General features: G+C 41.7%; 1 protein-coding gene across 2 annotated transcripts; it reads left to right on the top strand.

The window, feature by feature from the left end:
- Window positions 1-16,222: 16,222 nt before the first annotated feature.
- On the top strand, window positions 16,223-26,629 carry SMIM8 (small integral membrane protein 8). 2 transcript variants are annotated; one of them, XM_033867544.2, is made up of 3 exons: window positions 16,223-16,282; window positions 23,529-23,686; window positions 26,171-26,629. In XM_033867544.2, the coding sequence occupies exons 2-3, from the start codon at window positions 23,552-23,554 to the stop codon at window positions 26,327-26,329; spliced, it is 294 nt and encodes a 97-aa protein (XP_033723435.1). In that variant the 5' UTR covers window positions 16,223-16,282; window positions 23,529-23,551; the 3' UTR covers window positions 26,330-26,629. The 2 variants fall into 2 exon arrangements, with proteins under 2 accessions (XP_033723435.1, XP_019784953.1); XM_019929394.3 differs by lacking the exon at window positions 16,223-16,282 and adding an exon at window positions 16,293-16,406.
- The last annotated feature ends 31 nt before the right edge of the window (window positions 26,630-26,660 follow it).

Below are 26,660 nucleotides of genomic sequence, written 5' to 3' on the forward strand. Positions count from 1 at the left end.
TGCTGCAACTAGAGAAAGCCCGTGCGCAGCATCGAAGACCTAATGCAGCCAAAAATAAATAAATAAATTTAAAAAAAAAAAAGGAAGAGAATTGGAAAGGTTTTTCCAATCATAGCAACCAGAAGGTACCTGAGTAAAGTGGGTAGTAAATGAAGAAACAGAGAGAAGACAACCAACCATGTGGTCCTGTGAGCGGCATCAAGACATGGCAGCAAAGGTTCACAAAAAAGTAGAGGTCTGCGTGAAAGATAAGTGAACAGAAACAACCTAAAATGGCATGGACCTGCTAAGAGTCTACACAGTTCTCCGGGTAGGGAGAACACAGTAATGTGCAGACACCACTCTCTCTTCTGCAACTGAGGATCCTGGGTTTTCTGGGACAACCCCTATTGCAACCATGCTGAGCTATTGTCAGAGCTAGTGAGAATATGCGCAAGTCTTAGGTTTAAAAAATTGAGTCCCAGTAACCATCTGGTAGGACAAGGGTAGCTAATGCATCTGGCTCCTATACATCCTGGATTAAATGTCCATTACAATCATTTGATTCTCATGACTCCAAGTGACCAAGCAACCTTCTGAGGAATTGTTTTCTTGCTGAGATTCCTTAAGCTGTGCAATGAAATCCTCTTGAGATTAGATGCTAGACTTCCAGTCCCTGGAGAGGTGCTTTATAAATCAGGCTTCCTGGGGCTTGGCTCATGTGGATGGGTCCCTTAGGGATGACTCCACTCAGGGTGTACTAACTATAAACCTGAGCTTCTGAGCCTTTGGACCTGAGCACCAGCCTGCCCATTCTTCTCTTATTGCAGGATGAGCCTTTGCCATGCCAGCAACTTCTCGCCACACAGGAGGCTGCACTTCTTGTGTGGTTCAGGCATCAGGAAGCAAGTGACCTCTCTGGGCTCTGAATGGGCACAAACACTGTCCAAGAAATCCTGGCACTGCCAGGAGCAGGGGACCTGCTCTGTCGTTACCAAGGAGTGCTGTTTTGAAACTTGCATTAGAGGGGCACCAGATATCGAATGCCACACACACCACTGGTGACAAGCCCTGAAAAAGCCATCAGCCTCCATACCCAGCTTCTTTTGCTTCTCAGTAATAATAATACCTTGGATATTATTATCCCTGGATAGTGTTTGACCGTTTCCAAAACATCTCACAGCCTCTCATCTGACCCCCACCCCATCTTCTGTAGTAGGCAGTGAGCGGTAGGACCCTTAATGCACTGACGAAGAAACCAAAACTCAGGGACGTGGCTTGTCCACAACACACAGTAATCAGTAGAAAATCCAGCAGGAGAAGCCAGGTCCTGCAGGATGGGTCTCCAGCTCCCCCTGGAGCTAATTTCTGTCCAACCTTGCACACAAATCATTTAACCCCCAAAGAAAACAGTTTCCTCTCGGGGACCTCTTTCCATCTCTGAGGCCCATAGAACATTCTGACACTTGTGAACACTTTAACCCCTTGTTCGATTTTAAGGCATTTTCATTTTTAGAGATGGCCTATTTGGGAAATGCCCAAAGCAGAAAGTTTCTCAACCCAGGACGTGTGGCTCCTGAAGGGCTGTTGTTAGATTCTCAAGGGTCTATGAGAAGAGTACGTGTGTGTGCTTTTGGTCTAGGATCTTCAAACAAGCCAACAGAAGCACCGCTGAATGACCAGCTCATAACAAGGGCAGCCTCAGGATTTCAGCACTCCTATTTACGTGTTTGGCAAACTACACAGCCTTTGGGCCAAATCCAGCCCACCACCTGTTTTGTAAATAAAGTTTTTTGGGACACAGCCATGCCCATTCATTTACGATTGTCTTTGGGCGGCTTTTATGCCCAAACAGCAGAGTTGAGTAGTTGCAATAGAGATAAAGCTGCTCTCAAAGCCTAAAATATTAACTATCAGGCCTTCTGCAGAAAATGTTTATTGGCCTCTGATATATAAATCATGTTTAAAAGCATCTTGCAACCAAGTTGCAGAACTTTAATCACCTAGGCCTGTGAGCAGCAGCACAGGATGGGTTGTGCTCAGGAAAAAGCCACATGAAGCCACAGGGAGAGCCGCGGGAGCCAAGGTGCTGGTGGCTAGAATGGGGACGGGTGGTGGATGAAGCAGCCAGGACCAGCCCGGCACGTCAAGCTGGCCCATCATGAGGGCTCCGCAGTCAGAATCTCATTCTCGCCATGAGTAGCGATTTCATTTCAGCAAAACGACATCTTTTGTCTGCTAAACTTTAATTAGTTTAAATTTAATTTATTGGTTTCGCAACGTTTGGTTTTTCTTTTGTAAATATAGCCCCATAAAAGCCATAAGTCTAAAGATTAGCTTGTAGATGTAAAATTATTTTACGCCTAATTTTATGTTTTGTACATATCAATAACTCTACTAAAACTTGAATTGTCGATACTGAGGGTCCATAAGCAGTGCTGAGTAGAACAGTACCCACCCAGGCTGACACGTGTCCATATGTACCACGTGCCTGGTATTTCATTTTCCTGTGTGAATAAAGGCATTGCCATTTTCAGAGGACCCCCTCTTAGAAACAGTGCAAAGGTTGTCCTCAGGCCACACAGAAAAGGCCACTGAAGCGTCCTAGGCTGTGCCTCTGTGCTCCCATCACCTCACTTAAATCAGTCCACACCCTGTGCTCAGGCCAGGCTTCTGTCCTGGTCACACGCTCCCAAAGCCCTTGTCATCCACACGTTCCAAATGGGCAACTTTACTTAGCGGCAGCTCATCCAGAAAGGGCATCTGTGATGCGGCACAAAACTGAAAAGCAGTATGTCTAAGTCTGTCATAATTAGGATTCCTTCCCTGAGGGAAACTTTTGGGAAAGAGGTAATAACTACCCAATTACAAGAAATGGCATTTTCCCATTAAATAAACAAATCCTACCATAAGAGAAATAAGCTTAACTTACCTCTTGACACAGATGTGAAGATTAAAAAGAAATCCAGTCCGCTGCTCATTCCATTTAAAAAAACATGAGTTGATTATATCATTTCCCTGAGAGGGAACTGGTGTTTTAAGCTGAGGAAAATGGAGTCCAGTGGTTTCCAAGGTAGTGTAAGCAGAACAGGTGTAACCTGATCATTTGTTTTGGCTCATAACTTTGATGTGAATTCTTATGTCTCTGCTGTTTAAAATATATGTTAAAAGAGAAGTGAAACTGAAAAACCAATTCAAAGCCACTGACGTACACGCAGTTCATTGAACATGCCTTTTTATAAAACCTTGTCATCATCTAAACAAAGAAGCTGGGACAATGAGGGAGGATGTTTCATCTCTTTAAATGATTTCCCAAGGTTATTTATCAAAAGCCATCTACGGGGAAAAAATAGGCAAAAGAACAATTTAAGTCAATCTATCTTTGATGAGCTTATTTTAACTTCACTTCATGGGTCATAATCTTAGAAATCCAGAAAGTAAAAGGCATAGTAAGAATCACTTTTCTAAACCCAGGAAGCATTGATAACAGACATTTTCTATGTATATAACAGAGAGAAAGAAAAAGTACTTTTATCTTTTTATGGAGCCATTTCTAGGCATGAGTTTAGCTAAAATTAAAGACGTGCAGAAATGAAAATGAAATCCTTTTTCTCTTGGAATGAGAATAACTTAGAAACAGAATTTTACAGTTGGAAATGACATTAGATATCATGAAATTGAATGCCTTCATTTTAGAGATGAGAAAACAGAACCACTGAGAGCAGCCTGTTGCAGGTCCCAGAGCCAGTATATGAAGTGTAGAAAAGAGCTGGGCAGGAAACCCAAGTCCCAGACTTTTGCACTGTCATAGCCACCTCCACAGACCAGGTGGATTTCGGTTCTCTCTTACTGCTCTTAATATTCGTGACCTTTATAATTATTCCATATATTCATATATTTAATCCAAAATTCAAAGAGGACTACAGTTTATTTTGAAAAAACAATGATCTACATTTTTAATTATATTACTGGATAATTACTGGATAAACCTCTTCCATACCCAATAAAGCAAATCTTGTTTGATTTGGTTTTGTTTTAACAGAGAGATCCCAGGATCCTAGAATACTGACCCCGTTTCCAAAGAGTTGATATCACGATAAGATCCCAAAGCCTTATCTCTGGAATTGATCATCCCTTTTAGTTCCCATTCCTTTGTTTAGCACTTATCAAACTTCATCCATGACCTTAAAAACGTTACCTGATTGTACTGAGACAACTTCTGCCAGGAATAATTGGTCTGAGGTGGTTTGTTGTTAGGGCAACCTTCAGGGTGGCCTTACTGAATCCCCAAGCACTAATGATTCAGAAGATCCCAGCCTTCCAGTAACGTTAGCACTAACCCAAACAAAGGTAGCATACGATGACCCAGTATGGCAGAGGTGTAGTTTTCTAGACGAAGGTCCCTGTCCTCAAGGATCATGTAGCATCTTGCACACCAGCTAGGGGAGGGAGAAATTGCTGGGCTGAGGGGGCTATCAGGAGAGGTTCTATAGAAGAAGAGGATATGGGTTGTGGAGCAAGAGGCTTGTTCTTACATGGGTGTGTCCTGGACACAGTGCCTCTGATGAACCTGACACCTTCTCAGTTATGCTCACGACGCTTTCAGTGTTTTTGACAAAGAGATTTCATTCTCCCCGCTCCATTTTTTGTTTGGAAGAAGCAAACATAATAAGGACTGCAAAAGGAGTGACGTGTTGTAGTAGAAATAACACCATCTTGAAGTCAGAAAGCTAAGGGTGGGGAGAGGTAAGAGAAGCCAGAGCTGGAAAGAGAATGGAATGAATGCTGTTTGTTCACCTTGTTCTCCTCTGCTTTCTCTTCACTGTGAGAATGTGTCCCTGCAGGACGTCAGCATGAGCAGAGCCCAGAACATGGAGGGAGTATAGGTCAGAGCCTTCAAATGTCCAGCGTGGCCCCCTGGATGAACCACACAGGGGTGGACGCTGCAGGAAAACGTGCTTGAGGATCGCTGTGTTAATAAAGACAACAGAGGTGTGTCGAATGCAGAGCCATATGAGAAGAACACGACCAAGGTCTAAGCGTTAACATCACAGCTGGCGGCAGTGATGGACGTATAAGCACTCCTGTGCATTGGTAACCCTCACGCACAGAGTACTGTGCTCTGAACTTGACTTTTATTGTTTCTTACCATAATGTCTCTTCCGAGGGAGGTCAGGAGTCTTTTCTCCTCACTTTAGACAGAGCTGGAGCACCGCGTTTTTTCTGGCCTCCGTAAGACCTTTGACAAGCTCAAGTAGGTCTAGGAGACAGTGACCAGAGTGGAGAGGGTGTCTCTAAATAAGTCTTGAAAATATGGATTGGAGGTATTTAGCCTGGAGAGGCAAGGTTCAAGGGGATTACTTATCAGAATTTGTGTCAATTCTCTATTAAAATTTTTTTTGCAACAGTACAGATCCCACAGACTGGAGTTCAGACAAACCAGGGTTGGAATCCGGACCTGTTTTTTACTTAACTTCATGAACTTGCTCAAGGTGCTTGAGTTTTCTGAGCCTCAATTTCCTTGTCTGCAAAATGGGAAAGGCATTCCCTTTTTTGGTTTCCTTATAATGCTTAAATGAAATAATAACTGCTCAATAAATAGTAGCTGTTGTTATCTATGTCCACTGAAAGCAACGCTGACTTTGGGTTGTGAGATTTCCTGTAAAAACAAAATGGGACCAGAAATGAGAGAAGTATGCATAGACTCGAAAAACAAAAAAATTACCTTTTGCACTGGGCAGCAAAGCACATATGGGGAGAACTGCCTCTGCATCTCCGAACAATTGCTTTCCAGTACAATTTGTGAACACAAGATACTTACATGAAGAAGTAGTACCCATCCCTTTTTTTTTCTTTTTTAAAATTTTTATTGGAGTATAGTTGACTTACAATGTTGTGTTAGTTTCATCCCTTTTTTTTTCTTTTTTAAAATTTTTATTGGAGTATAGTTGACTTACAATGTTGTGTTAGTTTCTGCTGTACAGCAAAGTGAATCAGTTATACACATACGTATATTCAGTCTTTTTAAGATTCTTTTCCCATATAGGTCATTACGAAGTAATGAGTAGAGTTCCTTGTGCTATAGAGTAGGTCCTTATTAGTTATCTATTTTATATATAATGGTGGGTATATGTCAGTCCCAATTCCCAATTTATCCCTCCCCTCTTCCCCCACTGGTAACCATAAGATTGTTTTCTACATCTGTAACTCTATTTCTGTTTTGTAAATAAGTTCATTTGTACCATTTTTTTAGATTCCACATGTAAGCAATATAATACGATATTTGTCCTTCTCTGACTTACTTCACTCAGTATGACAATATCTAGGTCCATCCATGTTGCTGCAAATGGCATTATTTCATTCTTTTTCACGGCTAATATCCCATTGTATATAGGTACCACATCTTCTTTATTCATTCCTCTGTCGATAGACATTTGGGTTGCTTCCATGTCCTGGCTATGGTAAATAATGCTGCAATGAACACTGGTACATATGTCTTTTTGAATTATGGTTTTCTCAGGGTATTTGCCCAGTAGTGAGATTGCTGGGTCATATGGTAGTTCTATTTTTAGTTTTTTAAGGAACTTCCATACTGTTCTCCATAGTGACTGTATCAATTTACATTCCCACCAACAATGCAAGAGGGTTCCCTTTTCTCCACACCCTCTCCAGCATTTATTGTTTGTAGATTTTTTGATGATGGCCGTTCTGACCGGTGTGAGGTGATACCTCATTGTAGTTTTGATTTGCATTTCTCTAATAATTAGTAATATTGAGCATCTTTTCATGTGCTTTTTGGCCATTTGTATTTCTTCTTTGGAGAAATGTTTATTTAGATCTTCTGCCCATTTTTTAATTGAGCTGCATGAGCTGTTTGTACAGTTTGGAAATTAATCCCTTGTCAGTCACTTTGTTTGCAAATATTTTCTCCCATTCTGTCTGTTGTCTTTTCATTTTGTTTATGGTTTCCTTTGCTGGGTAAAAGCATTTGAGTTTAAGTAGGTCCCACTTGTTTATTTTTGTTTCTATTTCCATTTCTCTAGGAGGTGGGTCAAAAAAGATATTGCTGCGATTTATGTCAGAGGGTGTTCTGCCTATGTTTCCCTCTAAGAGTTTGATAGTATCTGGCCTTACATTTAGGTCTTTAATCCACTTTGAGTTTATTTTTGTGTATGGTGTTAGGGAGTGTTCTAATTTCATTCTTTTTTTTTTCTTTTTTTAAGTCAAGTGCTTATTAGGAGGAAAAGGGGTACATGTAGAGAGACACACGGGCCGACTCAGAGAGAGTCACCTCTAATTTCATTCTTATAATGTGGGATGTTAGTTCCCTGACCAGGGATTGAACCTGCGCCCCCTGCAGTGGAAGCGCAGAGTCTTAACCACTGGACCACCAGGGAAGTCCCTACTCATCTCTTTCTAACATGGCAATTCTCAGTTATACCAGGAGCTCATGGGAGTTTTTAGCATCTAGAGCAACTCCAGGAACACAATAAATATTTCTTATGTATTTATTTATTGGAGTATAGTTGATTTACAATATTGTGTTAGTTTCAGGTGTACAGCACACTGATTCAGTTATACATACGTATTTTTTCAGATTCTTTTCCCTTATAGGTTATTACAAAATATTGAGTATAGCTCCCTGTGCTATACAGTAGGTCCTTGTTGCTTATCTGTTTTACATATAGTAGTGTGTATATGTTCATCCCATACTCCTAATTTATCTGTCCCCTCCCTAAATATTTCTCGGTAATGGTTGATGGGAGCAATATCAAGTGCTTCTGAGGTTTCACATTCTGGTGAGAATAAGCTGAAGGGTTCTGTGGCTGCCTCTTACCCTGGTGCTTCGTCTTAACTTCTGACTGATGTAGGGAAGGATTGAGGAAAAATGCTTCGTGGGTACAGAATAGCCGAGGCATCAGAAAGGTCCCATTTCTATACCTAAAATGAGTTTTCAACATTTTTCAAGGGAAAATGTGAGCATCATTTCCTGATTGTAACCACTGCTAAATCAGCCCTTTCTGGACCCAGTTGCACGATGGGCTTGTCCCACACCAGGCGGCTGTCAGCAGAGACACAGCTCCCGGCCCCATCTAGGCACCGCATCTCCCCCCAGGTCACTGAAAGCACTCGCATTTTCAATATTTGCACTTAAAGCATCAAATATTTTCTAAGCATTTTCCACGTCCAGGAAATGTTTGAGATCTTGTTTTTCCTAAGAAAAAGAAAGTCACATATTCCCTAGCATCAGTCTAGCCACCAGGCTTTCAAAGCTTTCAGGGTTTGAGGGGGCTCTAAGTTAATCAAGCCATGTCCTCTAAACAAATATTACACTTGTATGCCAGATAAGCCTAGGTTTTCATCTCTCTTCCCTTATTATTTGAATTTTCTTTAAGAAAAGCAATAATATGAATGGCTTTGTGTGCATGTAATCGTTAATGCAGATGTTGGGGAATAAACAACAAATGTGTATCTTCTCCATCAATTTTTGCCAAATAGTTCCTAATTTAATCACTTGCATGCCTCCCCACCCTTCCAAAAAATAATATTATTTTAATAGTTAAATTCTAGATTGGAGACACAAATATAGGCAACAAAATCCCATTGTGTGTAGAAGATCTATAGAAATCTGTAAATGTACCCTAGAGATTAATAATATGAAATAGAAATAAATACATACATGAGTAAGGATCTCCCACCCACGGTGGCTGGAATACTCATTGCAACTGTAACTTCATTATGTGCTTGTAATTGTTAGCTCGATTGTCTCGCAGCAGTGTGCAAGTATTGGGTAACAGTGTCTGACATGTAATAGGCATTTAATAAATGTTAGTTAAATTTAGGATTGAAAAGGCAAGTAATGAATAATAGTTGATGAAATGATTTGAGATTCCCGCATGAAAGGGGATCTCAGTAGGTTAAAAGTAGGAGCTGTTGGTTATTTCAGCTGAATAGATGGGTAAAAATATTAAGACAAACATACATAACTATAGACGATGAAATAATTAGGTCAAATACTTCCTCCAGGGCTTGACTAAACTTAAAAAAAATCACAACAAAACCCAACGCAGATAAAAAAGTACCTTGGACATATTTTTTTGTGGTTCAGAGAAGTACACACTTTAAATGCCATTCAGGGCTTAATGTCTGTGGATTGACAACCGTTCTAAGTTTTGATGCCTACGTATGCTTACCTTGTGCTCCTTGCAGTATAATAAACACAGTTAATTTTACACACAGCCTGCATATGGTTGTACATAGAAGTAAGACTATGGCACCCAGAGCCAATGCTTCACAGCCACAGCCTGAACCCCAGGGACTGTTCACCATCTCTAGCCTTTCGGAAAATCTGAAAAGGAAACCCAGCATGTGTAATGACCTCTGTCAGGCGTTTGAGAACGAGAAGAAAGATTGTTGGGGGAGTACCACTACACACCCGCCAAAATGACTAAAATTAAAAAGACAGACAATATTAAGTTTTGGTAGGAATATGCATATACTGCTGGTGAGAGTATAAATTGGTGCAATCACTTTGGAAACTGTTAAATGTAATAAAATTGAACATACACCCACTGATGACTCAGCAATTCCAATCCCAGCTGTATACATATGTGCATCAAAATACACTAACATTCATAACAGCATTATTCATCATAGTCTCAAACTGTAAACACCCAAATGGCCACCAACATAAGAATGGGTACATGAATTGTGATGTATTCATATTGTCAACCTCCTTGTTGATCAAGCACAGCTTACAGTCTTGGTAGTGTCTCTAAGTGGGGAAATTAGGGAAGAGTATTTGTAGGATTTGGGATTCTGGGCTCACAAGGTTTATGCCAGGTCTTTCAAGGTGGGAAACTGGTTGGGACTAGGTCAAGTTCATGACACTATATTTTAGGATTGGTGGTCATAGCAAAGCAACATTCTGCAGATGAGTTTTATGAAGAGAAAACAATTGTCCTGATAAGTGAGTTGTTTACCCAGATTGGAAAACTGTTTGCTTATAGAAATCGGTTGGCAAAAATTTCCTGATGCAAACAGTAAACTTCTTTATTGATCTGCTATTGTATCTTCCTAATCTGGCTAATCTCAGCTATCAGTCCCATCAGTTAAGTTCATGCTGAGGCAGGAAATCTCACTTCTCAGGACAATGCAATACTATATAGCAATGGAAATGAACCACAGACTGATAAATGCATCAATATGAATGAATTTTAAAACATAATAGTTAAAAAATTAATATATGGTGATAGAAGTTGAAATAGCGGTTGCCAGAGAAGGGGTTGGATAGTGACAGAGAGGAGGTGTGGTGTGGTTCTGGGATGCTCTTCTGGGATATTCTAGCTCCTATTCTGGGTGGTGGTCACTTGAGTGTGTACACTTTGTGAGTATCCACCAAGCTTTTCACTTAGAATTTGTATACTTTCCTTCAATTAAACAAAAAGATTACTTAAAAAATAGAGGTGAGTAAAGGAAAGGCTTCAATTCTAGCACCAGGTTATATTAAATAATTGGTATTGAAAGTAAGTACAACAACAATATTAAAGAAAATCTGGACAAAAGAAAAGAATTCCTCGTAATTACACAATCCTGTAACCCTGCTTGCCTTGATTCACCTGCTTTCCGTTATTCTGTGCCTGTGTCACTTTGCTTTACTCCATCAGGCGTCCAGGACCTAATGGCAGAGCATGCTTTCCCTGCCTGCCCATCCAATTGTATTGATCAAAGCTCTACACCCCTTCTGCAAACAAACAAACATTGTACAATATGCCGTTCATGATGTTCTGTTAGACTCTGGGGTCTCTCCCTAAATGTTTGTAAGATCTATAATAGGCTGCATTTTACATGTGCATGGCTGGAAGAGAGACAGACACTCTTGGTTGCTTGGAGTGAGAGGTGGAGGCTGACTGATCTAAAAGAGAAATAGAGCGAGCCTCTGGCTCAGATTAGGAAACCCTGACGCCTGTTCACACGGAGGCTGTCCTCTTCTGGAGATTTGCCTTTTCACCGTGGATTTTTACAACTGTTCTCATTAATCCAGAAAAGCACTTAGCTTGTCACCAGGTAACCTTAATTTAGCACATTCACAGCTTTCCTGAGAATAAAAACACTTACTGTAATCCACAAATAATCTGCCCTGCGTGTCATCTGCTGTGTAACAATTTCCACATGACCTGAGGAAAAGCTCCAAGTTTTTTCAAACTAAAGAAAGAACAGAAGAAAAAAGAAAGAAATTAAAGAAAATAGAAGACAAGGGAATCTTTCTTATTTGAACTTAAAGAGACGTTTCATTTTTGTTTAAGCCATGACACAACATCCTTTTAGGACCGTTACAATAAAGGACTTTATTACATTTTATGCATCTAAGTAACTCAGTTATTTGTTTTATGCCCTAAAAGGAAGGCATTAAAAATAATTAGAATAGAGTTTCTAATCTTCCTAAAAATCTCTATTTATTTATTTATTTATATTGGATTATAGTTGATTTACAACGTTGTGTTAGTTTCAGGTGTACAGCAAAGTGATTCAGCTATGCATACATACATATTTTTTTCCAGATTCATTTCCCTTATAGGTTATTACAAAATATTGAGTATAGTTCCCTGTACTATGCAGTAGGTCCAAATCTTTGCATTTTTTGAAACTTAGGAAGCACCTTCTCAGGATAAATGTCATTGCCTCCAAATAAAATTGTCCCACTCACTTGATTAGATTTGCACTGATCCCAAACCATGCAGACCTATGATCAACACTAACTGTATTTAAGTCTCCACCGTCTGAGATGATTGTTTTGTCTGATTTTTTTTTTTTTTTTTTTTGTGGTACGCGGGCTTCTCACCACTGTGGCCTCTCCCGTTGCAGAGCACAGGCTCCGGACGCGCAGGCTCAGGGACCATGGCTCACGGGCCCAGCCACTCCGCGGCATGTGGGATCTTCCCGGACCGGGGCACGAACCCGTGTCGCCTGCATCGGCAGGCGGACTCTCAACCACTGCGCCACCAGGGAAGCCCTGATTTGCTGGAGGCTTCACTGGGTCAGACATTTAAATCTTCAGAGGAATTTCTTAAGATGAGTTAAAATGTGACACATCTCTCTCCCCAGGGTAGAAACTATATAACAAAAAGCAGTTATGTCTTATCTGGCAAATGAAGAAGGAAAGTGACCCATCATGAATGTCAGTGGTTCTCAAGGTGAGGTCCAAGGAGCAGCAGTGGCAGCAATGGAATTTCTCAGGCCCCACCCCAGACCTACTTTCTGAAATACGCTGGAGTTGGGGTCCTGTAATTGGTGTTTTAACAAAGGTGAGTCTGACGCATGCTCAAGTTTGCCAACCCTCGATATAGGATAATGCTGAGGGTATGTGAATGTCAGACCAACTGGCAAGACTTCAGAAACACTAAGCCATCTTGTGAGTTCATCTGTTAGTCTCTGGGACTTCTCTCTAAACGTTTGTAAATTTGGTAATACACTGCATTTTACATCTACATTAAAATTGTTTTATTTCAAAGGTATGTACAGTGAACAGCAGTTTCTATTCAGTCGTACAACCCAAATATCCCCAACTTTCTCTAGCATCTGGATAAAAATAAGGTCACTTGAACATTGATACTGACATTTCACTGACTTATTTGCCTACAGGCGAAAACCTCAGGGCCTATGCCCTCCACACCCCAGGGCGTGGCTATTGAAAACGGGCTGGCCACAAAGCCTTGCTTGGGCCCCCTCTACCTCAGAGGGCTCCCCTCCTCTCTGGAAATTGGGTTTGGGCAAAGGTGGAAGAGTAAGAAAAAGGGTGGGCTTGGGGTTTTTTTGGTGTGTTTTTATCCAAAGAGGGGAACAAGTTGATAAAGGAATAAAAGATCTGTGCCTCAGTTGAGAGAAGTTGTTTCTGCAGCCCTGGGTGCCGTCAGAGACAGTTACAGAATTGATGTCCAACAATAATCAGTATCGAGGCTGCAAAGAACTTTTTGGGGGGGGTCTTAAAAAATTGCAATTTGGGAGACACAGAATCAGGTAAAACTAAAAGCCTGTTCCGGGGAAGAGAAAGAGTCAGGGGCTTATAAAAGCAAAAGCCACAGGATTGTTCAAGAATTATGACTGACTCTGATACAGGAAAGGAAATATTTGTCCATAAGGGATAGGCTGTCACTGGTTATTTTAGGGTAAGCGTCCAACACATATCTTGAGTTTCTGGAGCACTGGGCAGATGTTCTGAATGCCTGCTTTAGACGGTAAGTGATCAAAGGTCAGGTTCCATCCAGGCTGAGACATGCGTAAGTCACACTTTCTCGATGGCCTCCAGGCTCGATGTGAGAGAGCTCTCTTAGCAACACCAACTCCATTTTGATTTTCCTCTCACAAGCGGGGCCTGCAGCCCCATCGTGGCAGCTCTACCCTCCTGCACTAGGACCCCTTTCACAATATCTCACTTTCACCCCATTGTGGGAAAGTGTCTCTCATGGTCCAGAGGCCCCTATGCGTTGGCTGGCTGCTCTTCATCATGGTACCTCCTCCTTAGCATCTCACTTGTCCACTTAACATCCCTTCTATGAATATTTCTGGAGCTCTTCATGTGTCTGGAAATATAGCTACGAGCAAAACGTAGAGCCTTCATGCAGCTTACATGAAGCTCCATGGAGCTTTCATGGCATAGTCATGCCTTCATGGAACTTACATGCTAAAGGAGAAGAAAGACAATAAATAAATTATATGACGGCAGGTAACGACACTATTTGTTCAAGTCCCTCAGGAGTCTCTCCTGTGCATTCAGCACCAGGCCCACCCATTTCCTCCACTCTGGCCACCTCATTTAGTCACCCACCGTGAGTAGAAGGCATCCCTTCACCACCACGTGAGCATGGGAAAGCAGCATCCCTCGGTGGAAAAGCTCTAGTCTATGGTCCCTGCCAGCTGCTGCTTTTCAGTTCTGTGTAACTTCTCAGGAAGCAGGTCTACCTGTGGGGTGGACGTCTGCTTGTTTTGTCTTCCTAGCATCTCTACCCCATCCCAACCCCCAGAGAATGTCTCCTCCACAACTGGGATAACATGACCTTGACCCAGGCTGGGCCAGCCCTGCTATCCCTTCCTCCTGTCCACAACAATTTGTCCTGAGAAAGGGTACATGACCCAAAGGTCATGAAAGCCAGTCACAATTCTTTTATGAGATTTGATAAATGGGTGATTAGAAAAGCTCCCTTTCCACTTGGATGTACCTTAACGTGGTAGGAGGCTGGAACTGCCAGCAGGGATGTACCCAAGACATGCAGTGAGTGTACCCGAGAAGCACATAGAGAAATGAGACAAGGGAGCCCTGTTGGCATCTATGGATGTCCCATATCTCACTGTTCCCCAAACCAGTCCCCTCCCTGTACTTAATTACATGGGGTAATACAGATCCTTTTGCACTCAAGTTACTTTCAGTTATTTGCAGCTGAAATAACAGTTGTATGCTGAACCCACATTAATTATGTCACCTACTTTGACTTGGCGTGATGCCAGCGAAAATAATCCAGCATTCATTTTATAAAAATTACCGCAACAATGTGGTGAAGAATCTGCCTGCCAATGCAGGGGACACAGGTCGAGCCCTGGTGTGGGAAGATCCCACATGCTGCGGAGCAACTAAGCTCGTGTGCCACGACTACTGAAGCCCGCATGTCTAGACCCCGTGCAAAGATTAATTCTATTAATTCTTGCCTGAAAAAAAGTACCCTTCCCTTGAGAAGGCTCACAGACCACCAGTATTGTCCCTAGAGCAGACTTTGGGAACTTCTGATTACAATAGTTGTCTTTCATAAATCTGAATGCATTTTCACACAGATGAAACTTTGTTTTATGCAGCCAATCCGATCAAATAGAAAAGCTCCTAATCCTAGCAAATACCAGATGTCCTGTTAAATATTATTAAATATTGATGGTGCTATCTTATTACTTTTTAAAATTAATTAATTATTTTTTATCTTTGGCTGCGTTGGTCTTCGTTGCTGAGCGCGGGCTTTCTCTAGTAGCGGTGAGCAGGGGCTATCTTTAATGCGGTGCGTGGGCTTCTCATTGCGGTGGCTTCGCTTGTTGCGGAGCACGTGCTCTAGGCATGCGGGCTTCAGTAGCTGTGGCTGGCGGGCTCTAGAGCGCAAGCTCTGAATTGGCAGGTGGATTCTTAACCACTGTGCCACTGGGGAAGTCCCTCTTGTCTTTTTTTTTTTTTTTTGCGGTACGCGGGCCTCTCACTGCCGCGGCCTCTCCCGCCGTGGAGCACAGGTTCTGGACGCGCAGGCCCAGCAGCCATGGCTCACAGGCCCAGTCGCTCCGCGGCACGTGGGATCCTCCCGGACCGGGGCACGAACCCGCATCCCCTGCATCGGCAAGCGGACTCTCAACCACTGCGCCACCAGGGAAGCCCCCTGTTGTCTTTTTGATGATAGCCCTTCTAACAGGCATGAGGCGATATCTCACTATGGTTTTGCATTTCCCTAATGATTAGTGATGTTGAGCACCTTTTCATGTTACAAACAGCTTTTTCATTAAAATTTAACTTATTTGTCAGAAGATTGCCTACTAATACCAGATGTCAGTGAACTTTTAAAAATTAAACCTCAAATTAAAGTCAATTTGGCTTGAGAGAACAAGTTTTAAATTCAAAATCCATTTGCCAAAACTGTACATAAATCCATGCCAAAATCTGGGCACCTGATATTCTATTTTGTTTGTTTTAACACAGCTTTTATCCCAACAAAGTTCAAATCAGCAAAGTACGTGCAAACCGGCATCCATATCTATTCTTATCACCCATAGCCACATGTATCTTGCATCTTAGAATCTCAAGGCACTAACAATGTCAGAGGATTAACTGTACATTTAAATGACTGTGTCCCTGAAATGGCGCTAGGAGGAGACCAGATCCGAGCCTTCTTTCCCAAATCAGAAAGCTTTCCCCTTCCGTTAATAAATTTATGTAATTCTAGGTGATGTCTCCTTTTATTTATACAAAACACACACGCGAAACTGGAAAGTTATTTGAACTCAGTAGGCTGAAAACTTAAGGTAAAAAAGGAAGAAACCAAAAACGCCCTTTGCAAACTCCATCCCGCGGGCGGGCTGTAGGGCTTGGGAGGTGGAGGAGAGGCCCTAGACTGGTACCCCTCCGCTCCCGCGCCCCTGCGCCGCAGCCTCCGGGCTGTAGGAGCCGCTGCGGCGCCGAGCTTGCCGAGCGCGCTGGGCCGCTCTCTCCTGCAGGGAGAGACGAGGCGCAGGAGGAGAGGCGGAGCGCAGCGGGCGCGGAGCGGAGGTGACCCAGCGGCAGGTGAGGAGCGGCGGGGCCGGGGTGGCTGGACGGAGGGCCGGCGGGTGGGGACAGGGCGGTCGCCCTACAGCGCACTCGACCCTGGCCTTGGAGGGCCCGGCCGCCATGCGGGCCTCGCTCCCAGGTGCGTGGACTCGGCGGCGTTCTCTCAAGCCCCCCGAATCCTCGCCACTCGGTGGGCGCCCTGAGCCGGGTCTTGGAGATCTCTGCGTGTCCCGCCCCTTCCGTGGACACTTCCACCGCCGGAACCCTCCCATTTCCTGGGCAGTTTCTTGGTATCCCAGCTCACCAAACTTCCTAATTAGGGGAAAGTGGTTTTGTAACTGTTTTCACATGAGGTGCCTCTTTCCTTTTTAACTGTTAAGTCGTGTGTTCCCCCTGCAAGACAATGTCTGGAACTTAACTGAATGCAGTTGTGTTGTTTTGTTTTTTTCTGGAGGCTTCAAAGGTATCAGTCTTTGAGTAGGGCCAGAGGTAGTGTGGGTACCACACTATGGAGAGGGCAGCGGACCCAGGTAGTACTTTACACCCCTCAGATTGTAGGCAACAACCGTTGTCAACATCTTTCTCCTTTTTCTAGGTACAGTAAATTTCAAGAGCTGGAAAGAGATATTTTAATAGCGTTTTTTACCTTAAAAACAGCAAATACAGAATTCATCTTTAAAATTTAATTGATTATAATTTTATGTTTCTTAAATCTTGTAATAAATAACTTACAAATGCAGAGTCTTATCAATTTAGGAGTAAGGTGGGGTGAAGTGGTGGACTAGGGGTGGGCTGGAAATTGAGAGACCTGGATTATCTCCCTCTCCCTTGGGCAAAGGCAATCTCTGTGGGTTTAGATTTCTTTGTTTAAAAAAAGGGGACTGGATTCGATGGTGAAGATGACAGTAGCTACCAGTTATTGAACATCTGTTTTGTCCTATAAAAAATGTTACCTCATTTAATCCACATAGTAATTCTATGCATTAGATAATATTATCCTTTTTGTAAAGGTGCAGACTGAGGCTAGAGAGGTTGTCACTCAAAAACATACACCTAATCTGTAGGAAAGTTGGAATTTGAGGGTATTTACACTCCCTCAAGACAGAAGTCCTCTGATTCTGTCCCAAACTTGCTTATTCTAATTCAAATTTTTTTTTTTTTTTTTTGCGCTACGCGGGCCTCTCACTGCTGCGGCCTCTCCCGTTGCGGAGCACAGGCTCCGGACGTGCAGGCCCAGCGGCCATGGCTCACGGGCCCAGCCGCTCCGCGGCATGTGGGATCCTCCCGGTCCGGGGCACGAACCCGTGTCCCCTGCATCGGCAGGCGGACCCTCAACCACTGCGCCACCAGGGAAGCCCCTCAAATTATTTTTAAGGTGTCCTACCCCAAACTTCAAGTGATTTTCTTAAGTATTAAAATAGTGTGGTATGTGGAACTAAAATAACAAGTACATTTATATCTCATTAAAGTATTTTGTCTATTGGCTTTGATTATTGCTGACATGCCTTTCACTAATGTTCTATGATTCTGATAATTTTCTAAATTTATCTTCTACTGAGATACTTATTTCAAAAATGAATATCTGAAGATAAAGGTTTTCCCCCAAAGTAACTCAGATTCTTTATATATTGGTCTAATTTTCATGTCATGCCCATTTTATTTCACTGAATTGTTTAATGTCAGTTGCCAAATATATTCTGGATCATCCTGCAGAGTAAGAATTTTACTAAAGGAGAGAAAATCATTCAAAAATGACTGTTCCTGACTTGGCTTAGGAACATCTTTGTATAGCTTCGCACAGTGTGCATTATTCATTCCAGGGGAGCACCATTCTCACTCACACTTTAGGGTGTGAATGACCCTTGTGGCATTGGTGCAAAGAGTCAGTCCTTTACCTCTGCTGCTTCCTTTTCCTATTGCATATTGCCTTCAACAGAGAGTGGGCAGAAGAAAAAGGTAAAGAACTTTTTACCAGGAGGGACATATGAAGTAAAAACAGCTTAGTTTAGATCTTTTTTTTAAATTTTTATTTTATATTGGAGTATAGTTGATTTACAATGTTGTGTTAGTTTCAGGTGTACAGCAAAGTCATTTGGTTATACAAATATATATATCCATTCTTTTTCAGATTCTTTTCCCTTATAGGTTATTACAGAATATTGAGTAGAGTTCCCTGTGCTATATAGTAGGTCCTGGTTGATTATCTATTTTATATATAGTATTGTGTGTATCTTAATCCCAAACTCCTAATTTATCCACACTCCCACCTTTTCCCTTTGGTAACCCTAAGTTCATTTTCTATGTCTGTGAGTCTGTTTCTATTTTGTAAATAAGTTGATTTGTATCATTTTTTTAGATTCCACATATAAGTGATATCATATGGTATTTGTCTTTCTCTTTCTGACTTACTTCGCTTAGTATGATAAGCTCTAGGTCCATCCATGTTACTGCAATTGGCATTATTTCATTCTTTTTTGTGTCTGAGTAATATTCCATTGTGTATATATACCACATCTTCTTTACCCATTCACCTGTTGATGGACATTTAGGTTGCTTCCGTGTCTTGCTATTGTAAATAGTGCTGCAGTGAACATTGGGATGCATGTATCTTTTCAAATTATTGTTTTCTCCAGATATATGCCCAGGAGTGGGATTGCTGGATCATATGGTAGCTCTATTTTTAAGTTTTTTTTTTTTTTTTTTGCTGTATGCCGGCCTCTCACTGTTGTGGCCTCTCCCGTTGCGGAGCACAGGCTCCGGACGCGCAGGCTCAGTGGCCATGGCTCGTGGGCCCAGCCGCTCCGCAGCATGTGGGATCTTCCCGGACCAAGGCACGAACCCGTGTCCCCTGCATCGGCAGGCAGACTCTCAACCACTGTTTAACCAGGGAAGCCCCTGTTTTTAGTTTTTTAAGGAAACTCCATACCGTTCTCCATAGTGGCTGTACCAATTTACATTCCCACCAGCTGTGTAGGAAGGTTCCCTTTTCTCCACACCCTCTCCAGTATTTATTATTTGTAGACTTTTTGATGATGGCCATTCTGACCAGCGTGAGCTGATACCTCATTGTAGCTTTGATTTGCATTTCTCTGAGGATTAGCTATGTTAAACATCTTTTCATGTGCCTATGGGCCATGTGTATGTCTTTTTTGGAGAAATGTCTATTTAGGTCTTCCACCCATTTTTTGATTGGGTTGTTTGTTTTTTTGATATTGAGCTGCATGGGCTGTTTGTATATTTTGGAGATTAATCTCTTGTCAATTGCATCGTTTGCAAATATTTTCTCCCATTCTGTAGGTTGTCTTTTCATTTTGTTTATGGTTTCCTTTGCTGTGCAAAAGCTAAGTTTAATTAGGTCGCATTTGTTTATTTTTGTTTTTATTTTCATTACTCTAGGAGGTTGATCCTTTTGGATTCAAAAAGATATTGCTGTGATTTATGTCGTAGAGTGTTCTGCCTATGTTTTCCTCTAAGAGTTTGATAGTGTCTGGCCTTACATTTAGGTCTTTAATCCATTTTGAGTTTATTTTTGTGTATGTTGTTAGAGAATGTTCTGATTTCATTCTTTTACATGTAGCTGTCCAGTTTTCCCAGCACTACTTATTGAAGAGACTGTCTTTTCTCCAGGAGGGACATATGAAGTAAATATAGTTTAATTTAGTTTAGATCTTTTTTTACAGGCAGGTATGAAAAATTCTCCTCTCTTCTATTTAAAAAAATTATATACAACAGTTTCTTTTCATGAGTTGTTAAGGGAACAACAAATGGGTGATGGAAAAATGAAGAAGAAATAAGAATGGGGGCACCTGGACAGATTGCAGAGCCAGGTGGTGGCCCTGGGTTACCTGATTTATTGAGCGTTTTACAGGTGGGCCTACACAGAAACTAATCACCAAATTACTTAGCCAGGAGCAGTTCAGTGCCAGGTTCCCATCATCATTGTGCGCGCGCACGTGCGCGCACATGCGTGCACATGCGTGTGTGTAATATTTATTTATTTGGCTGCGCTGGGTCTTACTTGCGGCATGTGAAATCTAGTTCCCTGACCAGGTATCGAACCCAGGCCCCTTGTATTGGAAGCGCGGAGTCTTAACTGCTGGACCACCAGGGAAGTCCGGAGAGTCCCCTTTTAATGCAATAAATGAGGTTCCTAGCTTACAAATAAACATATCTTGAAAGCAAGTGTATCTAGAGATTCGTCAGTATCATATACAAATAAGAAAGTGCTAGTTACCTGCAGTGGGAAAAGAAGAGTAAGGGAAGAAGTGGGAGAAAGTGATGGGGAGACTTAGGAAGTTCTGATGGACATGTGCTAGATGTTAACTGTTGTCTTAGGTACTGCTGATTCAAGTGGTAATGTTGGAATAGGTTGTTGCTGTGCTTTGAACTTACGGTGCTGCAGCTTTTTAAAATGGAATTATATTAGCTCTGCACTTGAAAGTAGCTAGTCAGCTTTTACTACTGGATTAAAAGTTTGATTTTGAAATAGAGACTTGTTTTCCCAAAAAGCACTGCCAATTAACACATCTGTGAAGAAACAGCTAAGGTTTTGCATCTTACATACTTTATTTATTCAACCACCACATCTTGAATTTCTGCCCCAGGCATATTCCTACAGCTCTGTGTGCTGGGCATGTGAGGAGATGCAGAAGAACCTTCTCTTACGTGAAAGAAATGGGGCTTCCCTGGTGACGCAGTGGTTGGGAGTCTGCCTGCTGATGCAGGGGATATGGGTTCGTGCCCCGGTCCGGGAAGATCCCTCATGCCGCGGAGCGGCTGGGCCTGTGGGCCATGGCCGCTGAGCCTGCGCGTCTGGAGCCTGTTTTCCGCAACGGGAGAGGCCACAACAGTGAGAGGCCCGCGTGCCGCAAAAGAAAAAACAAAAAAAAAAACATGAAAAAATGTTCTGCTTTGTTCTGTTCTTATATATCACAAATTCTTACCTACTAAGGCCCTTTTTGGCCTCAGAAATCTGTTTCTTTTTACATAAAGTACAGAAGGTTGTTAAAATTCTTTATTAGTTTTATCAGTGGCATAAACAAGTTATGCAGTTTGGGGAGAACTATTGTAACATCTTCAGTGACTGTGGCTCATTAAAGGAGAAGCAGCAATAGAACTGAGCTGTCTTATTCCAGGCCTAGTAAAAGAATGATATATAATGGAAAATATTATTTTCATACGTTCCCCAAAGTATCGCAAACAATGGAAATTGTGGCATATTAAATCTTTTTAAATATAGTGTAGTAGGTAATTTAAATTGTAAAAGGCCCTTTCAATAAACATTTGCAGTGGTTTCTAGCCCAGGTGTTCTTTAATTGTCATTTCTGGCCAAGAGTTTAACATAAACAGAATGTGGATGTCTAGAGGTTGCAGTATAATAACTACTACCTTGATTGCTTATTTGCTTGATTCGTCACAAAGCAAATGTAGGTTCGGCTTAGGAAAGAGGAGACCAAAGAATCTTGCATGTGTATATATATAAATATTAATATATCTGAGAGGCTTGAGAGGCTGTCTTCCAGGTTATAGTCCTCAGTAAGGTCCCCAAATGAAACTTAACTTGCAACTTGTAGCTTGCCCGTTTTTCTTCACTTGACAGTTTCAGGAAGTTCACGTAAGAGTCGGGCATATGAGTGGACCCCTGGTTCTGCAGAAAATGTTGGATTTTTTTGCCAACCTTGGGCATGACGAGTTTCAAGCAAGTGTGTGCTGGCTGAAAAAATTTCAGGCATGTCATGGAATGATTCAGAAGTTGTCTGTAGTGAAAAAAACACTGTTCAGTAGAGAAAACTAGTAACTTGAATGCAGTTGAAATTTTAAAAAAATTGCTCGTTACAGCTTGAATGATGTTTTAAATGCTGATGAAATAAGTGTTTTACGAGTTGTTACCTCATATACTTCGTGTCCAAGGTAGACTTCGCAGAAGAGGTAAACAGAGGTTGATGATTGCTCTATTCTGCTGTAATGCATCGTGGTCGGAAGAGATGAGACCACTTGTCATTGGCAAGTCAGCTAACCCCCAGGGCTGCAGAAATGTTTATTTGCTCCCCAGTGATTATGAAACCAATACACATGCCCAAAGTATGGGAGGTTTATTTAATGAATGGCTGAGAATGGTTAGCAAAGGGATGGAAGGAGTGAAACCAAGATCCTCTTGCTAATGGCCACCTGCTGTGCCTATAGCACACGCCTGTGTTTGGATCACACATGTGTTGGGCTTTCCCATTGAATAGTCAGTATGTTTTGAAAAAACTGAACTAACTTTCTCCATAAGTAATAAAGTTGCAAAAATACTGCTTTTATAAAGACTATAAAATGGAAGACTTAAAGAATACTTGAATAAACAAAGCCCCAATGAGTGTTTAAATGTGAGTGTTTGACTCTCATTTCATAACATTTACTATATGAGAGGGTTCAACATTTCCCCTGAAGAATTTTATTATATTGTCATCAAGTTCAGCCTTTCTTTGGAAGGTGTCTTTCCCTACCTTCTCCCTTGCAATTCTGCCCCCCGCCCTCAAGCATTCTGTGGCAGGAATGGTAGGAATAAGCTTTTGCCTAATAGTATCTAGAAGAGAAAAATATTCACAACATGATGACATTCCAGCTGGGAGAACCAGAAGCCAAAAGACATACTCGGATCTAATAGGATAAATTCTGAGTAATTAAGAGAAAAAAGGGTATTCAGATTAAGGAGGTAGCATAGTGGTTGTTTCCAGAGAGTGGCTGATAGGCAGAGAGGGAGTGAGGACTGACAGCTGCTCACCCTTCTGTCTGGTGCTGGTGCTGGGGTGACCGGTGGAGGAAGGCAGAGGGGGTGGGAGCAGTGGAGCAATGGAATGCTCCTGTCCTGAAGGGCTATTGGAAGGTGAGGAAGAGTGAAAATGGAAGGAAATTAAGAAGGTGTGGATAACCCACAGGCCACTTCCACCCTCAGCACCCCCTTCATATAACAAGATACAGTGTGACTCAGACCAACAAACGAATTATCTAGCCTCTTGGAAAAGTAGGAAGACAATTTTTGCATACCTCACTAGTTTGGTCTAAGAGATGAAAAATAAAATAGCCATTTTGCCAAGCAAAACCTGAAGTTCCATTTACAAAGTATGTGTTATACAAAGGAAGAAAATAATTGACCATCACTTTGGTGGAAAAGTGGACTGGAATTCAAAAAAGAATGAATACGGAATCCGTTTCTTAAAGAGCATTATCAAAAGAACATAATCTGGAAGGGAAAAAAAGTCTCTCATTTTATTTTTAGGTACTAAATCATCATTAGTCAAGATGTCTTCAGCACCTGAGCCTCCAGCCTTTAAAAAGGAGCCACCCAAGGAAAAAGACCTGGGAAACCCAGGGCTCAGAGGGGTCCGCTCCACAACCTTATTTCGAGCTGTGAATCCAGAGCTCTTCATTAAACCTGTAAGAAATACATCCATGATAAGACTTTTTTTTTTAATATTTATTTATTTATTTGGCTGTGCTGGGTCCCAGTTGCAGCATGTGGGACCTTTAGTTGCTGCATGTGGGATTCAGCTCCCCGACCAGGGATCGAACCAGGCCCCCTGCACTGGGAGCGTGGAGTTCCAGCCACTAGACCACCAGGGAAGTTCCCAGGATAAGACTTTATGTTCAATTTAACTAGGCTGTCAGAAATAGAAAGTTCTTATTATTTGATTTTATCTTGGAAGAGCTCTCTGTGAATAAAAAGCAGGTGGAAGGGAGATCTTAAATGCTGTTTCACTTAATACACATATAAAACTAATTATTTTGAGCACATTTGGAGAATTTTAATGGAAAATGGTTGGATTTTAATGGATTGACTTCAAATTCCCGTTTAAAATTTTATTTTAATATCTGCATTAATTTTAAGGAAATTTTTATTGTTTGATCAAGTATTATTAAGTAAATAAGATCTTCCATTGAAACAAAGAAAACAGACTGAAAATCTGATCATTCTTATAGTCTACAATTCCAGGCTTTATTAATATTTTAACCTAGGGGGATAGTGCAAACATATCTTGAAAAATTTCAAAACATGCATTTGTACACTGTTAGGGAGTTAGCTAATCATTCATATTTTTGTAGCAAGTTATTGAATATATTTGATATGATAAATTTTACTTTTTTTAAAACTCAGATCATACAATGTACTTAAATGTATTGAATGTGATTAGAATTTTAATAACATAGTTGCCAGTATAAGCTGTTTGAAAGTTAAATAGGTCAATTTAACAATCAAATCATTAAATCAAAGTAGAATGTTTTGAAAACGTTGAACTAATGTATTCTTTTTTATATATATATATTTATTTATTTACTTATTTATTGGCTGCGTTGGGTCTTCGTTGCTGCACGTGGACTTTCTCTAGTTGCAGGGAGCGGGGGCTACTCTTCGTTGCGGTTCATGGGCTACTCTTTGTTGCTGTGCCCGGGCTTCTCATTGCGGTGGCTTCTCTTGTTGTGGAGCACGGGCTCTAGGTGCACGAGCTTCAGTAGTTGTGGCACGCAGGCTCAGTAGTTGTGGCTCCTAGGTTCTAGAGCACAGGCTCAGTAGTTGTGGCTCACGGGCTCTAGAGCGCAGGCTCAGTAGTTGTGGCGCACGGGCTCAGTTGCTCCGCAGCATGTGGGATCTTCCCGGACCAGGGCTCGAACCCGTGTCCCCTGTATTGGCAGGTGGATTCTTAACCACTGCGCCACCAGGGAAGTCCCTAATGTATTCTTTTAATTGCCAAATACATTTCAAGAATTGTAAATTTAGGGCTTCCCTGGTGGCGCAGTGGTTAAGAATCCGCCTGCCAGGGCAGGGAACACGGGTTCAAGCCCTGGTCCGGGAAGATCCCACATGCTGCGGAGCAACTGAGCCCGTGTGCCACAACTACTGAGCCTGCTCTCTAGAGCCCGCGAGCCGCAACTGCTGAGCCCGTGTGCCACAACTATTGAAGCCCATGCGCCTAGAGCCCGTGCTCCACAACAAGAGAAGCCACCGCAATGAGAAGCCCACACATCGCAACGAAGAGTAGCCCTCGCCGCAACTAGAGAAAGCCCGTGCACAGAAACAAAGACCCAACGCAGCCATAAATGAATGAATGAATGAATAAATAAATAAATAAAATAAGAGATATTTTTAAAAGAATTGTAAATTTAAACTGCTCTGAGGCTTGACCTTTATTTTTTTTGATGATTAAGATTTGAAATAATAGTAGTACAACAGGTATGGTGACAGAAGCAGAAAATACAAATTTAAAAAGCTTTTTTAAAAAAAAATATTCAAAGCTGCATCACTTTGCCTCTTAGGGTCTTGGATTTTACAGCAGCAAATCAAGGTTATTATAATAGCATTTCTCTTCCAATCACTAAATTTCTTGAGGTAATAGAATAAGTTCCCAGAGAAGAGCGTGTATATTTTGCTGTACCTGGTATATGACATGAGAGGGTTTCTGCCAGTTATCCATGAACTCAGGTGAGAAGAATAGCATGTATATTTCATTCCTCACTTCCTAATAAAATTAACTAATTTAAGGTTTGCAAGTGGGAAGCTTGGGCCCAGAGAAGTTAAGCAACTTTTCCACATCACACAGATAACACTGAAAACTCTGAGCACTGGACCAGTTTTCGTGCCTCTCGTTTCCCTCGCACCTCTTCCAGCCTCACCTTCCTAAAGGTGAAGGTTGGAGATGTCCCAGCTGTGGACAGAAGAAGCAAGAGTCTTCTATAGTCTCTAAATTATCAGGAGTTGAGTTAATTGAATAAAGAACTGGGTAAATTTTTATAAATGAAATTAATACCATAGGAATGTGGTGTGGTACTAAAGCCTTGGCATGTCAAGAGAAAAGTGCAAGAGATACTTGAGTCTCCTCAAATGATGAGTCTTAATGAGGTCTTATAATTTTTTTCCTTTGACAGAACAAACCTGTAATGGCTTTCGGATTGATAACCCTTTCACTTTGTGTGGCTTATATCGGTTATCTACATGCGACACAGGAGAATAAGAAGGACCTCTATGAAGCTATTGATAGTGAGGGACACAGTTATATGAGGAGGAAAACATCTAAGTGGGATTAACAGTGCTGGTTACTGCAGATGGAGCTTTACTGGGGACTCTGAAATCTTCAGGTGAAGATTAGCACCAAACAGTGTCTTGTTTCTTGTTCTAGAAGATGCTGCTGAGGAAGAAGGATGACGGTTGCAGCCAGGCCACTATAGTGAATGTTGTCCTTTCAAAACTGTAGCCATTATCGCATTCTTTTTCCACAGAAAGAGCTGCTCAATATTTTTTCTTGACTAAATCCTCTTGTAAAAGTGCCATGAGAATGGAAGTCACTTTTGTGAGTTAAGTTCTATATAATAAAAAGTACCGATGCTCTTAAATTTACATGGTATTTTTAACATTTTA

This window comes from Tursiops truncatus, chromosome 12, assembly GCF_011762595.2.
Source record: "Tursiops truncatus isolate mTurTru1 chromosome 12, mTurTru1.mat.Y, whole genome shotgun sequence".
NCBI classification, from domain to species: domain Eukaryota; kingdom Metazoa; phylum Chordata; class Mammalia; order Artiodactyla; family Delphinidae; genus Tursiops; species Tursiops truncatus.

What these genes read in the sequence shown, in the direction of transcription:
- SMIM8 (XM_019929394.3), top strand. An exon ending in CAGAGCTCTTCATTAAACCT is followed by an intron (nt 23,687 to 26,170) that starts GTAAGAAATACA and finishes TTCCTTTGACAG; the next exon opens with AACAAACCTGTAATGGCTTT.